At 48.2% G+C, this 15,139-nt stretch overlaps 6 protein-coding genes across 6 annotated transcripts; 3 read left to right on the forward strand and 3 right to left on the reverse strand.

Moving 5' to 3' along the window:
• Positions 1 to 1,747: 1,747 nt before the first annotated feature.
• B0J16DRAFT_377432 (uncharacterized protein) lies at positions 1,748 to 2,770 on the forward strand (the record flags this gene model as incomplete). Its single annotated transcript, XM_046130844.1, has 4 exons — positions 1,748 to 1,922; positions 2,067 to 2,095; positions 2,155 to 2,295; positions 2,378 to 2,770. The coding sequence occupies 4 exons, from the start codon at positions 1,748 to 1,750 to the stop codon at positions 2,768 to 2,770; spliced, it is 738 nt and encodes a 245-aa protein (XP_045988612.1).
• A 361-nt stretch (positions 2,771 to 3,131) lies between these two features.
• Positions 3,132 to 5,252, forward strand: B0J16DRAFT_10085 (Cys/Met metabolism PLP-dependent enzyme-domain-containing protein). The gene is made up of 2 exons (XM_046121265.1): positions 3,132 to 3,729; positions 3,884 to 5,252. The coding sequence occupies exons 1-2, from the start codon at positions 3,493 to 3,495 to the stop codon at positions 4,910 to 4,912; spliced, it is 1,266 nt and encodes a 421-aa protein (XP_045988613.1). The 5' UTR covers positions 3,132 to 3,492; the 3' UTR covers positions 4,913 to 5,252.
• Positions 5,204 to 6,277, reverse strand: B0J16DRAFT_10067 (uncharacterized protein). Its single transcript, XM_046121261.1, has 2 exons — positions 5,611 to 6,277; positions 5,204 to 5,559 (listed from the first exon to the last, which is right to left on the reverse strand). The coding sequence occupies exons 1-2, from the start codon at positions 6,183 to 6,185 to the stop codon at positions 5,496 to 5,498; spliced, it is 639 nt and encodes a 212-aa protein (XP_045988614.1). The 5' UTR covers positions 6,186 to 6,277; the 3' UTR covers positions 5,204 to 5,495.
• A 1,546-nt stretch (positions 6,278 to 7,823) lies between these two features.
• On the forward strand, positions 7,824 to 8,633 carry B0J16DRAFT_313311 (uncharacterized protein; the record flags this gene model as incomplete). Its single annotated transcript, XM_046125119.1, has 1 exon — positions 7,824 to 8,633. The coding sequence occupies one exon, from the start codon at positions 7,824 to 7,826 to the stop codon at positions 8,631 to 8,633; it is 810 nt and encodes a 269-aa protein (XP_045988615.1).
• A 44-nt stretch (positions 8,634 to 8,677) lies between these two features.
• Positions 8,678 to 10,058, reverse strand: B0J16DRAFT_10036 (isoprenoid synthase domain-containing protein). Its single transcript, XM_046121253.1, has 2 exons — positions 8,841 to 10,058; positions 8,678 to 8,792 (listed from the first exon to the last, which is right to left on the reverse strand). The coding sequence occupies exons 1-2, from the start codon at positions 9,833 to 9,835 to the stop codon at positions 8,723 to 8,725; spliced, it is 1,065 nt and encodes a 354-aa protein (XP_045988616.1). The 5' UTR covers positions 9,836 to 10,058; the 3' UTR covers positions 8,678 to 8,722.
• A 1,202-nt stretch (positions 10,059 to 11,260) lies between these two features.
• Positions 11,261 to 12,169, reverse strand: B0J16DRAFT_313313 (uncharacterized protein; the record flags this gene model as incomplete). The annotated part of the gene is made up of 1 exon (XM_046125120.1): positions 11,261 to 12,169. The coding sequence occupies one exon, from the start codon at positions 12,167 to 12,169 to the stop codon at positions 11,261 to 11,263; it is 909 nt and encodes a 302-aa protein (XP_045988617.1).
• Positions 12,170 to 15,139: the final 2,970 nt, after the last annotated feature.

A 15,139-nucleotide genomic window follows, 5' to 3' on the forward strand; every position in this document is an offset into this window, starting at 1 on the left:
ACCAAATATGTCCTGGTGAAAGACAAGTGAAAAAAGCTTGATAGAATTTAACCATCCAATCGTAGATTCCCGAATCATGCTACTGCACCCATCGGCGTCGGCATTTTGGAAAGCCGGGACTTGAATGTCGGCCGGTGGGTGTTAGTGGGACTCCGACACAAGACCGGATCGGCGGGTCGGACCCTTTCTGGGACAACTTTTTCTGAGAATCGATCCACTTTGTTCGGATATCCCGGACAATAGGAAGAAGAATCTGTGGTTGACATTCTTACCGCCTGCACTTAATTACTGGCTGCATAGATAGATTGGAGATAACCAATTGGAAGATAAAGGGAAAAAGAGTCTTGACATCAAGACACGGGTTTAGCGACCATCCAACTTGGAATCAATGAACACTTGAAACCAAGTCTTGGCGGTCGATTGGGTTGGTTCTGAATCAGGGAACCATCAATAAGTCGTCATAGGAAGCCGAAAATCAATTTAACCTCATCACCATCATAGCCAAGGTTAGATCAGAGAGACGTTGCAATATCTACGATACCCTTGAACAGAACGGAACAAGATCCAAACTTAGTATCATCAATCTGGGACTCTGCCTTGGTTGGTGAGATGTTGATCAAATCAGTTTTAGGTCCTTTGTGCCGTTCCGCCCGTTGCAGAGTGTCCTCCATCTCTAGTTATCCAAGCACAGTGGAGTGCGTCGGATTAGGGACTGTCAGGGCCGCGGAGGTAAAGGGACTCCCCGGATCTTTCTTGTCACGATGGTCACAGTACAGCAGTTAATTATGCGCCCGGCTGGAAGCTGTGGGTGTATTAACCTCAACCATGATTGCTGGACCGATGACGGTAAGCGTTTGACCCTTCCAGTCTTGGCAATACTAGGTGTCAATCCCAAGTCCCTGAACCCAACCTTGGGACCTGACTCTAGTGCTGTGCTTGTGCGGTGCTGATCTACAACTGGCGATGCTAGGCTGACATGCATCTGAGAAGATGGCTGTGTATACTATTGGAGATGTACTGCCACGCAGACAACGAAGCATTGCTTGGCCATGTTTAGTGTAGATATACTTGATGCTTATTTATTTTTTTAATCCAAATCACAGTTGATGAGAAGACCCTTGATGCGGTGAGACATATCTATTCTATCAGAACCCCTAAAGTGGGAAACTTGTCGACCCAGTCAGCCCAGTCTTGACTCTCTCAATGCTTGTTTCACACCATCTCAGCAGTAAAGGATTTGACCCGACTCGATGGTGCCACGCACACACGTATTCGGTTTATTTACCCACTTCCAACTGTACTGCATATCGCCTGGTGCTAAGGTACAGTACAGTGTAACCAATTCTCACTCGAGTTAATTACTGTAAAGAGTTAATCGCCAAGTCTCACTCTCATTCTCACTCTCATTCTTCTCCTGTTCCCCATCGATCCACAACAAGAGTCCCAATTCTCTTGCTCAATCCCACCCAATCCTAGACGTCCCGTCCTTGGATTCCAAGATCCCGCCTTCCCCGGGCTCCAAAAGTCAATTAACTTAAACATCGCGCCTGCCCCCGAAATCCTGTCCGTTCCGTTCTTTCCTTCCCGTCTTCGATTTTAGTTTTTACCTTCCTTTCATACTTTCGAGGAATCCACCTTACAGAAAATTCAATACCTACCTCTACCTATCATCTCGACTATATCTCTCGACGGCATCATCTTCTCTTACAACAACCACTAAGCTACGCCCACCGCTTTATCTATCATCATGCCTATCCGCAACCCTTTTGCTCGTCGCCCTGGTAGCGTCGTAGTCCAAGATGAGAATCAACGCCCTGATACCGCCCCGGGTTTCGAGAAAGTCGACACTGTTGGCTCAAAGTCCAAACCTGTTTTAAGCATTCGAAGTCAGGGTCGCGACAATGGCGAATACAAGATGAGTGGTATGTCTCAGGATCCTTGTCGCTTGCCGTCCCTCATGGCCTTCCATCCCGCTCTCATGGCGGGGAACAAGTCATGAAGCGGCGTATTCGGCATATCGTCACAAGACCTCTGGAATTTGGCTAATTCTTGACTTTGCGCAACAGTCGTCAATGACAGTGGCGTCTATCTTCCTGTAAGTCCATTCTTAGCCAATGCGCAACCCGTCAAAGTCCACAACTAACGGTCGCAAAGCCATCCCCCACCGAAGAGAAGGGCCAGTGGCCCCGAAAGTACCTCTCGACTCGAAACTCGACAGACACGAGAAGCAGCTTTGGCGACATTGAGCATTTCTCCATCTCACGAGAGTCTTTTGATTCTTACCGTCGCTCATTTGTATGAAATCCACTATTAGCCGCCGCGTGCGCATAGCTAGCTACTCGGCATTTGATGCACAGACAACTAACACAATTATCAGGACATCTCTGCACGGTCGCCTATGCCTAATGGCGATTTCCCAGCTCGTCAAAGCCTTGATTCTGCTCGCCTTCCTCGTCTTCCCAGGTCCGCGGTCGAGCGATCATTTGAGCAGCCCCCAACAGCCGAGGAAGGCTTTGAAGATGTCGGACTAGACGATCATAAGTACCAGCAGCAACAACAGCCGGCGCCCCAGGCACAGCCTCAGAAGCGTGGCTTTTTCTCCAAGTTCTCCGACTCTCGCGACAAGGACGCCTCAAGCAACCCTTCTGTTTCTCGGTTCCTCATGCATGGGCGCAAGAGAGCTCAGAGCGGCCAAGGTTCAGAGCTTACACCCATGGACAATGGACCGCCCAAGGTCACTGTTTCATCCGAGGGCCAGGAAATGCACTGAAATGCATAACGGGCTGAAATTTTACCCTTCTACGTTGTATTAGAGATACCTGGAGTTTTCGTTTTATATTTCCGGCGTTGACGGTTAAAGAGGTCGGGATAATGCTAGAAATGCATTCGCTACGAGACTATACTGGGTACACCTTGGTCGCAGAATCGACTTTGGATTGAATGGATTGTACGAAGAGCCGCCTATGGATTGGGAAATGGGTGAGATGCTCAAGATGAACCAACAAACATGTGCTAGAGAAACATGTCTGTCGAAGGAAGACTAATATGGGCTTACATAATGGTAATGAAAAGACATATGTTGCCGTGCACCTACCTATCTCTCGAAGTTGAAATATGACATTCAAGAATAATCGTGATAGTTACTAATAGAAAGGGCGTCTTAAAAAGACAGGCCGATGACGGACTTATAGGGACGGTAACTGCACCCACTTAACAATTGCGTGCTGCCATTGCCAAATGGGAATAGGCACCCCGCCCTGTACCTCGGAGGGCGCCGGAGGAAGATGGCGATATTATTAAATCAAGCTGAACTCACATTTTTATCTTCTGTATTTGAGCCTTTTCATTCTCAGTAGTCGACCAACGAGTTTGTATTTCAAGACTCATCACCATCGACATTGCGTCAATCAAGCGTTGACTAGTTCCAGGGTTCAAAATTGCCCCTCACCTCAGTCAATCAACTAAACATCACCACTTAAAAGATCTCATACCATGGCCTCTGACGAAGTTCCAACAAACCTCAAGGACGTCCCCTCCGTTCCGGACGGTACTGCCGGAGCTCAAGCTGGACTTGATAATAAACTTGCCGGGCTCTCACTGGCTTCACGTGCCATTCACGCCGACAATGGTATCCAGTCGCATCGGGCTGTTGCACCGGCTATGCATGTCAGCACGACTTTCAGGTACAACGACGATCCGGATGCATTGAGGGCCTGGGATAATACCGATGTGAGTGCTGATCTCTTCTTGTGCTGGATCTGGGTTGCGACATGTCGTAAAGTCCTCGACACCATCATGAGTTGGGTCTTCAGACATATCATGATACTGCAATGATGGCTTTCGTCCGCAAAGATGTATAACTTATACTGACTGGCTCATATAGCCTAACAATCCTCTTGACTCTCATGTTTACTCTCGAGCAACTGGTCCAAACACCACCCGTCTCGAGGCTGTCCTCACATCCATCATTGGCGCCCCAACCATAACTTACTCCTCTGGCCTTTCCGCCTTCCACGCTATGCTGGTTCACTTGAACCCCAAACGCATCGCCATTGGGGATGGATACCACGGCTGCCACGGCGTCATCAGCGTCATGACCCGTCTAACAGGCCTCAAGGTCCTGCCACTTGACTGCCCCGTTGAGGATCTCGAGCCAGGAGATGTCATCCATGTTGAGACGCCTCTCAACCCAACTGGCGAAGCGCGTGATCTGGCTTCGTATGCGGAGAAGGCGAAGAAGGTGGGCGCCTACTTGACCGTTGATGCGACCTTTGCACCACCACCTCTGCAGGATCCTTTCCAGTACGATGTGGATGTGGTAATGCACAGTGGGACAAAGTACTTTGGTGGCCATTCCGATATGCTCTGCGGCACTCTCTCTATTAACCGCAAGTATAGTGACTGGGAAGCTTCTCTTCTTAATGATCGTATGCTCATTGGTTCCGTTATGGGTAGTCTGGAGGGCTGGTTAGGTATTCGTTCCTTGCGGACTTTAGAACTCCGGGTCCAGCGCCAGAGCGCTACGGCTACTGCTCTCGTGTCCTGGCTAGTCGAGCAACAGCGTGATTCTTCGTCTGTGGTCGGTTCCCTTGTTGAGCGTGTCCAACATGCCAGTCTACAGCCAGAAGCTTCTGTTGAAGGAAGCTGGTTGCAGAAGCAGATGCCCAACGGTTATGGACCTGTGTTTTCGATTTACCTGCGTGACGGGGAGCACGCTAAGCGCTTGCCTTCCAAGCTAGAGCTCTTTCACCATGCTACCAGTCTTGGAGGCGTTGAGAGTCTTATTGAGTGGCGTGCTATGACGGATCCCAAGATTGATAAGAAGCTGCTACGAGTTAGCATTGGTGTCGAGGGTCTCGAAGATTTGAAGCAAGATATCCTCCAGGGCCTGGATGCTTTGAGAAAGGAATAAGAGACGCAGAACATAAGACGAAAAGGAAATATTAGATGGAGCATTCATGTCATGACGTTAAGAAAGAACGATGGAAATCAAGCCGTAGAAAAAATAAAGAAATCACAGAATGGAAATAGAAATGAAACTTCCACAAGAAAGAAAAGAAATACAGCGAACATGAAATGACGGAAATCTAAGAATACATAGATGACTGTGAGAAAGGGGCGGGGAATTGTATGAGAGCACCGATGCAACGCATCGTCAAGGAGTGAGAATGTCCCGCCCAAGGTACATGCTGTAGGAAAAGCCCAAGGAAATCACATGACTGTCCATCTCGAAAATTCAGGGGATCATTCAATGAGGAAGGGGCGACAGAGATAGGAGAAGAAAGGTTTGAGAGGAAGAGGGGGAAAGAGAATGGGTAGGTCAATGGAAAAGGAAATTGAGAAGAAGGAAAAAATGTCGTTGCCTTTGGTTTGAAAGTAGAAATATGCTGTTCGCTGTTGGTCGTGGAGTTTTTCAGAAAAGGAAGTCCGTAAATTGTTGCTTGGAAGATGAATCAAATTGTCGTTGTAGAATCTCTCGTCATGATATGGCTCCTTCACTCGGTAGGAGGTAACCAGAGACCAAACCAATTGCCGAGTGGTTTGTATTTAACTTCTCGACTGCAAGAAAATGTTAGCGCTATTCGAGCATTTCAAGAATAAAGAACGTACCGAGAGCGGTCGTTATCAGCAAAGGATCCAACGCCTCGAAGATCTTGATCAGAAGATCGATAGTCCATGTGTCGATAATCCGCTGATTGGTTGTATGTCGTTGATCCCCGAGATGATGAAGCAGCGCCGTTGTGATATTGGTTGTCATGCTGACGATACTGCACTGAAGTCCTTGAAGGTGGTGCAAGAAAGTCACCAGCCACAGCGTGAGTTTGATACGCCGGTGCATCGTGAGTCCGAGAAGGGAATGTAGGAGAGTCGCTAAAGGCTGGTGAAGTAGTAGGAGTTGTGAAATCAGATACAGTATCTGCTGCAGCCGAAGGATCATGGTTGTACTGGTGCTGATACTGTTGTCCAAGCCATTGGTTCACCATCGTTTGTCGTCTATCATAAGCCTGGGGACTTGGTCTGCTCCATTGTTGAGACTGGTCTCTTGGGGATGTGTTGGCTGATGTTGTTCTTTGGTAGTTGGAGTCCCAGCTACCCCGAACGGCCTCCTCGCTCCAGTTTCTAGAGCTGTCTGTGTAGTAGTTTTGGCTGTATTGCCGTTGATCGGGGTTCTGTCGGCGGCTCATGGTTGTTGGTTGAGTCGTCGTCAATGATTGGTTGGTTGCGTGTAAGTGAGAGTCGATCGGTATGAAATGCTGATAGCAAGAATCACAAAGAACCAGATGAGTTGTAAAATACTATGAACTGAGTGGATGTATTGATGTTCGAAACACTTTTTTATCCAGACTGATTTGTGTATATATATTCTTCATGACTGCTATACTCAACCTCTATCATGGGATGCCTCTATCTAATCCAAGAGTTGCGGTCGTGGCTGAAGATTCCTATTCGCGGGCATGCCGGGAGGCCGCTACTTTCTGGCCAATCATAAGCAACCGCGCTTCGGGAACCAAGGGCCCTGTGTACCGGGGTTGGTCAAGGTGGCCGTGCAGAAGTAAAAACCCCTGGAAGAGTCAGCGAGCTTACCTACAAACGGCCTAGAGTTATAGGGTCCCTACAGGGGACAGAACAAGACGTCACTTCTCGCTGTTCGCCGAAGCGCTCTTGTCTTGTTTTGGTATCATCTTTGGAGGGAGGGTAATTGACATTTCGGGCATCATCTTTGTGCGCAGCCAATGACGGGGTTCAATTGGGCGTGACGGCTAGGGATTCATGGATTAGGACGTCACAAGAGCATACATGAGGCTGTCTTGCCGCAACGCCAGAGGGAGCCTGGATTGTTCGTTCATACACCATCGTGAGATGTTTCGAGCTTCTGGCCCGTCGTCAGGCAGACTCGTAAACCTCTGACGTAGATCTACCACAGAATTATTGACTGAGAATTATTACGACCAGACCTTTTACTACTTCGAGGCATAATGCACTCATCATGAAAAAGAAATCCCAGTGACATACACCTCCGCTCAATTCATGACTGCATACACCTTCAGCCGTTGTTGTGTCGCGTTATCGCTGTTAGAGGTTCAAAGGCCGACAAAGTTCAGTCATCTTTAAGTCTCACTCGAAACAAAGTCAGAACTTACACAAATCTTACGGATAGACGCCTCCCGGCGGATCTCAAACAACCGACCAAATAGTTCAGCCATCCCGAAGAACCAATGCAGCCACTGAGCTTTGATGCTCAGGAACCTGGAACCGAGGATGCGGTTCAACTGCACAAGATCCACAAGGCTGGATCGCGCTTGCACAGCAACTCAAATTAGGATCAGGAACAAGGTTACGCGCTTGTAAAGTCTCGCCAATCTCGAAAATGTGCAAAAGACGTCATGTAATGCTATTATTTGATGTGCTGCGCTTCTTGATTCTGGGGTGTTGGGACTGTGCCACCGGGCAGTGCTGGATCTCAGCCCTGTGTCCACCTTTAGAACCTTCAAAGTGGGTCACTGCCCTGAGAAACGTTTCGCTAAGCCGCGCTAAAAGCACGGATCATCAGTTACCGCGTCTCTCTGAATGGCTCAAACAGACGCGGGAAGCGCAGCTAGACTGTGGGTCCTTGCCGTAGCAAACATGAGGCGCCATGATCCGTCCCTTCCATGGTCCCCTTTTCGTACCCTTGCTTGATCCAAGTCTCAACACCAACACTATCATCGCCAACCTCATCTTTCCCTCTTTTTACTCCGGAGGGAGCATGTGCAGGCTTCAGAGTCACGTCTTCTCGGACTTGCGGCCGTAGCTGAGCGCTACCCACCAGTAGATGCCCCCCAATGGTCCGACTCTCCCTTTTCCGCCTGCCCACCAAGCTGCGGCGTAGGGTCAGGCGAAATCGCATGGCGACCCTAATTGCACTCATCGCCCTCGTAGGCCTCCTGATCATCCCTTTCTATTCGGCCTATTGCGTCTACAAGCCTCCAAGATACCTTATCAATTGGCTTCGAAGGAAGTACCCCGATGTCCTTTTCGAGATACCGACCGACCAAAAGATCATCGCCCTATCAATCGATGATGCACCGTCCGCTCATACCGATGAGATCATGCAGATTCTGGCGGAGAACGAAGCTCATGCCACATTCTTTGTAATAGGGTCTCAAGTCGAGGGGCGCAAGGGTACTCTTGTCAAATTGGTCGAGAAAGGCCATGAGCTGGGCAACCATGCTATGCATGATGAGCCATCCAAGTCACTCAGCAACGAGAAGCTGCTCGAGGAAGTCCATACCGTCAAAGATATGTTGACAGAAGCATATGCGGCCAACGATCTGATCCTGCCCAACAACTACTTCCGCCCTGGATCCGGAATATTCAACAGGCGAATGCGCGATGTGCTAGGAAACCAGGGCTTCCGCATCACCCTAGGAAGCGTCTACCCTCATGATCCTCAAATACCATATCCCGACACCAATGCAAAGCATATTTTGAGCATGGCTCATCCGGGAGCCATTATTATCTGCCACGATCGACGATCATGGACTGCACCAATGCTCCGTACTGTTCTTCCCGAACTCAAGCGGCAGGGGTACAAAATTGTTACCATCACAGATCTTGTGAAGTCTGTGGGGGAACAGAAACAAGGGCAATAACCTCTTTCGCGCCCATACATTGATCCCAAAATCCCTAAAGTTAGTTGGATATGGTATAAACATCGATGAATACTGTCTACCAAATAGAATCAGAGAGTAATTTTTAATGACCCGTCGCCTTGGATGAGCTCCGATATGTTGTATCTTGGTGACGTTAGCCTGTAGGGAGTCAGTATAATAGAACGAGGCTTTGGGTGTTTTACCCACGTAAATTCAAGAGTGCCGGTAACGATATAACGGCATTCGTTGATGTATCTCTCAGCATAGGGACTCGAGTTTGCCTTCTGGATCAGTTCGCTTGCAGCATCGTCGAATTCCTTAACTGCCACTCTCATTCTTGCTTCCAACTCAGCAACCACCATATCCAACGTCATGCCCGGTTCCATCATGGCAGCAACAGCATTGATAACACAATCTGTCTGCAGTTCCTTCTTCAACGATAAGAGGTCGTTCAACAAGCTCAGCAGAACGCACACTTGTGTCCATAGTCGATCGATTTCAGAGCTGGTTCTTAGTGCAGGCGGTATTGTGTCCTGTGCAGCATACTGAACAAGACCGCAAAGCATCCTGCCACCTATTGTGCCGATCCTGAGCTTCATATACGACTCGTAGTCAGGCACGCGACCAGCCAGGCGCAGTTGCTGCTCAGCCGCGCAGCTGTCAGCAAAGAGCTGTATCTCATCACGTAAGACTTGTCGATAACCTCTTGTCGTTGTCAAAGAAATGCGTGACCCGAACTCGCGAAATACATCGTTGATCGGATCACCGTCTATTCCAGACACGCGCTTCCCGTCAAGACCCAAAGCATCATTCACCATATTCATGGTCTGCTGTCTCCAACGCTTCGCACGCGCAAAGTCAGCCGCCAGATCGCCCTCGTTAGCATCAACAGCGTCATCCCAGCACACCAGCCACGCCGAGTAGAGTGCTAGGGCTTCGATTTCCTGCTTACGGGCCTGGGGATACCATAAGCAGGCGAGCCTGGCAATGTCATCTGTTTTGCGACGGGATATTAGAGGGTATTTTATGGCCATGCGATCAAGTGCTTGGTCGACGATCGGCTTCACGTGAGCATGGTGGCGGTTCAATTTGGGCTTATTGTCTGGCCATGATCGGAAGAGGCTGTTGAGATTTGGTAGCCGCAATCTTTGGCCGCGAAGAGCGTTTACTATCGCTTTCTGACTCAGAGGTGCGTATTTCATCGAGATGGAAATGGAGTAGGAATTGGCCGTTTTTGGCGTGGTGTTTCATGATTGTAAATGGACATAAGGCTGGAATAATGTTTTATTCTAGGGCTCTAGGTTAAGCCAAGCATTCCAGACATCACCAAAATAGGACGATAACGAGTCAAGCTACCAAAATAAGAGTATGGCTGAGACTTTCATGAGTTCGAGAATATTCCCGCCGGTAAACTAATGAAAACATTAGAATATTTCTCTGTTTTTAGGTGGTTGTTCTATATTTTCATGAAGCCTTCACTAACAAGATCTGGATGCCATTCGCCTCCACGCTAACCTCACAATTGAGTTTATAACTTGAACACTATTCCCATTCAATCACGCAATTGCACATGCAAAGCATTGTAGACTTTAACAGTGGATTAATTTCCACCTCCTTTACTTGGGAGCAAAGTTTGAAGCCAGACGCGTCACAGCAAAACCCAAACGCCACATTCAACGGTCTGGAAAGTAAAAGTCTCAACAGATGTGATATGAAGCAAAATGAGATGAGAAAACTCAAAGTAAGAAAGCGAAAGAAATAAATCAAGGCGAAAAAGTTTATACGTCAACTCGTAATCTAAAACTTGAGTGACAAGCTTTCTGTCCTCGCCAGGTTCCGCCCCCTTGTTAATATCGATTATTGTTTGACATAAATTGAGGCGTGTTTCCGATCCTGCAGCGGCCCCGGTTGCATCGCCAGGGGTCAAGAGGCAGGAATAATTTATACGCATATGCGAAAGACTCGCATGAAAATAAACGTTGGGGTAGGGAAATGATGGGCAGTTTCATCAGGTTTCATTACATGCCATGCCTGGAGGTGCACCCATTGCATCGGCGCAGGACTGTAGCATGTAAATACCATGATCAGCAGTTTCATCTTGACTTAAAAATAACATCCCATCTTCATGCCGGCAAATGGATCGTATCAAGAAAGGACGAAAGCTATGATAAAGAAAATATGCCGTTGGAGGCTCGTGTGTATGATCCAATATGATATGAATCTAGATACAACAAATCGTTAGATAGAATCAATTAATCATCCATCAAGAAGAAAAATGGAATCCTCTGTCCATCCATCCGTAAACAGATCCAGTCCTATTCCTTTCCTGGCCCTGCCAAACGCCCCAACTGCCACTGTCTGAACCAAATAGGTATATGGGTTACCTAAACATCAGACATGTAGCCCTTTGTCCTTAAACAAACCAATCCAAACCGAGACAGACGTGAGTGCTAAAATGAAAAGTGGTAACGAAAGAATAGATGCTGCTACATAGAGCAGCTGGTATGTATGTGCCTTTTAGTCATGTCCGCCATTGTCCTACCACGGACTTCCCTTCATGGTCGTAAAATGTCTATCAATTATGTACTGTTGAATAATGAAGCCGATATCTCGGCAGTGATGCGCACTTAGATCCATTGCGGTGTAATTGGCTTGGCGTGTGACACCTCGGGAAAGAAGCTGAGGAGCAAGTTCTGAACATCGCCGAGATAATCCTCGGTACTGTGCTTCTTCAGACCCCTGGACTTCATGTAGCGGTTGTCTTCTTCTTCCTCCTTGCTTAGTGGTCTGACGCTGTACTCCTCGGCGAGCTCGGTGACCTGTGCTAGTTCGTGACCAAAGGGGTGAGAGTCCTTGAGAGCTCGCTGCTGGAAAGATGGCGGAGGAGCTGGGACAGCGGTTGGAACTGCAGGAACAGGCATGGGAGGGGCCTTTTGGTTAAGACCGGCAGAGGCGTACGATGCTGATGAAGCCCTGGTGGAAGTTGACGATGACCGGGAGAATGTGTAGCTAGCCTTTGTGGAGACGGAGTTCTCTGAGTCCCTGGACCTTTGCGAGACGGATCGTTGGCGGGCGATGGCATCGTACGAGTTCTGCTTAGTGTGGGAAGGTGATCGCTTAGGAATTGCGGGAGCCTCAACAATCTTGGGCATGGCAGGCGGCATGACATGAGGCTTGTCGGAAACCGAGAAGTAAGTTGATAGATGGTTTGGCACAGGTCCTGAGCAGTCTTCCACAGGAGAAACATCCGGGCTCGTAGGTGGAGTTGACTCGGTAGTTGAAGGAGCCTCGGAGTCTTCACCAACAGATCGTAGTGAAGACTTGTTGCGGAGAGAAGCATGCGGCGACGGGATATCGGGAGCGTTATAAGACAGCATGTTGGTTGTGTGAACAAGCTGAATAGGGCCGGAAATCTGGTGTCGCAAGACAGGACCGTGATGTCTATCACGGGCTGAGTTGCTGCGATGCGGTACCGGAGAATCCCCCATCTCGGCGTTCTTGGCCTTTCTAGTAGTGAAAGCGCGTGAGAGTGACATTGTTAGATATTTTTTTCTCTTTCGATTAAGCACTTCGTTGACTAGGTCTGTTTGGTGTGTCGGGTTTTGGTGGCTTATAAGTGAATCCAAGAGAGCAGTGATGATGAATTGCTGCAGGTGGGACGTCTTGTGATAAGTGAGATTGTCAAAAGCGTCGTGCCACTGACTCAACAACAATTTACTTTTTGAGGCAAGTCTTTGCTAAAAGTCTGTTCCAGCAAAGCAAGGTTTGCGAGCAAGAATAAAAAAGAAACAGTACGAGGGTTGTCGAGTTTGTAGTGAGACAAAGGAGTCCAGTCCTTTCTTTTTGCTTCAAAGAATCCGGCTTCTAGAGCGGAAACTGATACGTCTGGCGTGATTGGATTTGTCAATTCTTCGAGAAAGACAGTAATGTACGTTGACCGACTTTGCAGTGACAACGAGTGATGATTGAAAAGGAACGGTCAACGTCGAAAATAGCTGTATCGGTAGGTATCCGTGTAGGTTTTGTTTCTATGAATCGATCCTGCGACGGGGTGGGATACAAGAGCAAAGAGTGAATGAATGAAATTTGATAGATGAAAATAATTTGTCAGATGCAGAGTCAATGCACACTGATCAAGTGAAGTAGACACGACCAAGAGAGCGGTAATCGTGATACTTCTTTTTTCGGGAGAAGTGAAGATACAGGCCTTTTTTTTTTTCCCGACGTGTGAAGGTCAAAGGTCAAAGGAGAAAGGAAGAGATATGGAAATCGACGAATCTTGAAGGAGCGCGCCGTGGGGATTGAGGATGGGGGGACGAAACAAAAGATATGGGACCCCAGCACTAGACTCAACTGCCTGACGGGACGGGCTCCCCTGTGCTGCAGTGGATTAGGTGCACTGTTCTTACCTAGCTTAGGTACTGGAGGCAACTAAACTTTCAGGCCGAGTTGCAACGGCCCGGCCATCCATCACCTTTTTGGTGGCTGTTTGGCGAACATCCCTGTCCTTGCTAGTGGCATCTAATTGGCCGACGCCCCTGGCTAGAAAGACACTTGAAGCAAAGATCCTGGCTTCGCGTCAGTCAAGGTAACCAATCGCGTGGAGATTCTCGCTCGCCCTGCCCCTTGTATATAAACTAGCCAAGGTTTTTCTTCCTCTTTTGTGTTTGCAGAGAAGAGAAAAATCCGCGTCGAGCGCCAAAAGAACCAGCTGATGCTACGATAATTACTCTTAGTTGAGGATGGCAAGATTCGTGGCTCCTGTCGACTGAGATGCTGTGCAACTCTATCTCGGGTATCACATTCATATGCACATTGCATTTATCCTCTGAATATACACATGACACGTCCCAGGTTATACACGATACGCTTTCTTTCTTTTTGCCATTTCAGCTTGTTACAGCTTAACCATCTACTACGTAGTACTATGATGATTGCTTTGTTTCTTCTTTCTTCTTCTTCCTCTGCCCTGCTTTCAACTGGAGCCAATCCAATGTGACGACTCTGTTCTGGTGAGGCCTTTGTTTCCAAGCACTTCTGCACCCAACATCGGAACCAAATGGAGCTCGACTCCGTCTGCTCGGCCATTCACCTTCGATAATCACCCTCCATCTTCAACATCCACTCACCCCATTCATCAACTTTTCTTTGACCCGCGCGCTACTGTAAGTGAAAAGTCCACTGTCACTAACACTGCACTGGCTCAACGAACTGCGTGATGAACGGACCTTAAAAAAATTTCTATTGCCGTTATCGGGTTACACCGATCACTAGGGACGAGAAAGTTCAAGGATATGGATGCATGCAAGCACTCAATTGAACGCCCAATTCTTCTTTGACAACTCGACTCGACTCGACCAGGTCAGCTTTGGCCTCAGTTCACCGGATGCAGGCGTCACATCCGTAAGTCAAGATGAGCTGTACTGCATGGCCAGCTCAGAATATGAGTTCTCACCACTACCGTTGCAGTATCTGGATGCCGAAAAGCAATCAGTTTTAGTTTATTGCTAGGTACCTACTACGATAGGCCGTCTTCATTAAACTAACATAAGGATCAATTCAGCCGTTGACTCGTACAAAGCAATAATGAAGCGCCCCTCGGAATGACCAGGCACAACCGCATTTAACTATAGCTGTCTAACAGCGCCTGCCATTCTCTCATCAACTCTGTCAGCTTCAACAGAACCCCTCATGATTGGTCTTGACGCCATTACCGTTCTCCCCCTGTTTCAGGTTCTTGCGCCTGCGCGGGCGGAGCCTTCACTGCGAACGTGATGGCAAGGCAGCGTCGTTCTCGCCTCTCACTCGTCCATCGCTTGTCTTGTCAAGCTCAGGTCAACCCAGCTTCCAGGGGTGATGCCGCTCGGAGGAGAACAGACCCTGGGCCTGTTGCATTACGTCGCGTGGACCGGTCGATCCTCCGCTTTCGATTAACGAGCGGCGTCCAACTCGAAGAGGACATGGTCACAGCTTTCTGCTGATATGGGGCATCTAGGAGCCTGCGCACAGAAGTCTCATTTACACAGCAAATTAATTGTCCACACTCTCTTTTCACTACGTACAGTTGTCTAAGACTGATACTGTAGTGCCACTGCCCTATTTTGAGTAACAGTGACGTGCCTACTGCAGATCTGTTCTCAGCCCAAAAGCTGACTCCATTAGTGCTGCGTCTGTGAGGCATCTAAAATGGACCCTTAATATGAACGTCTTACTATAGGTAGCGATTATTGTTTATATGCTTGCCGTTTCTTCACCAATAAGATAACATATCATCTTGAAGAACCAAATCCAACTTTTCCATTCCTGTAAAAACCTCGTCTATCTAGTAGGTATAGTCAAATGCAAACTTATCTCCTTCCTCTCACCAGATGTTCCGCTGTTGAACGGTTTCCCGTGCGCCGCCAGTGTACTTTAATCATGCAGTCTGCTTTTGAGATCCATTCATCAGGGCGGGCGAGACATTGGCTGCTGGCTGTTTTCGCCTTCGTTGACAACTGTCAATGCTC

Source organism: Fusarium flagelliforme (assembly GCF_020744385.1).
Source record: "Fusarium flagelliforme strain FIESC 12 MPI-CAGE-AA-0113 chromosome Unknown B0J16scaffold_1, whole genome shotgun sequence".
Classification (NCBI taxonomy): Eukaryota; Fungi; Ascomycota; class Sordariomycetes; order Hypocreales; family Nectriaceae; genus Fusarium; species Fusarium flagelliforme.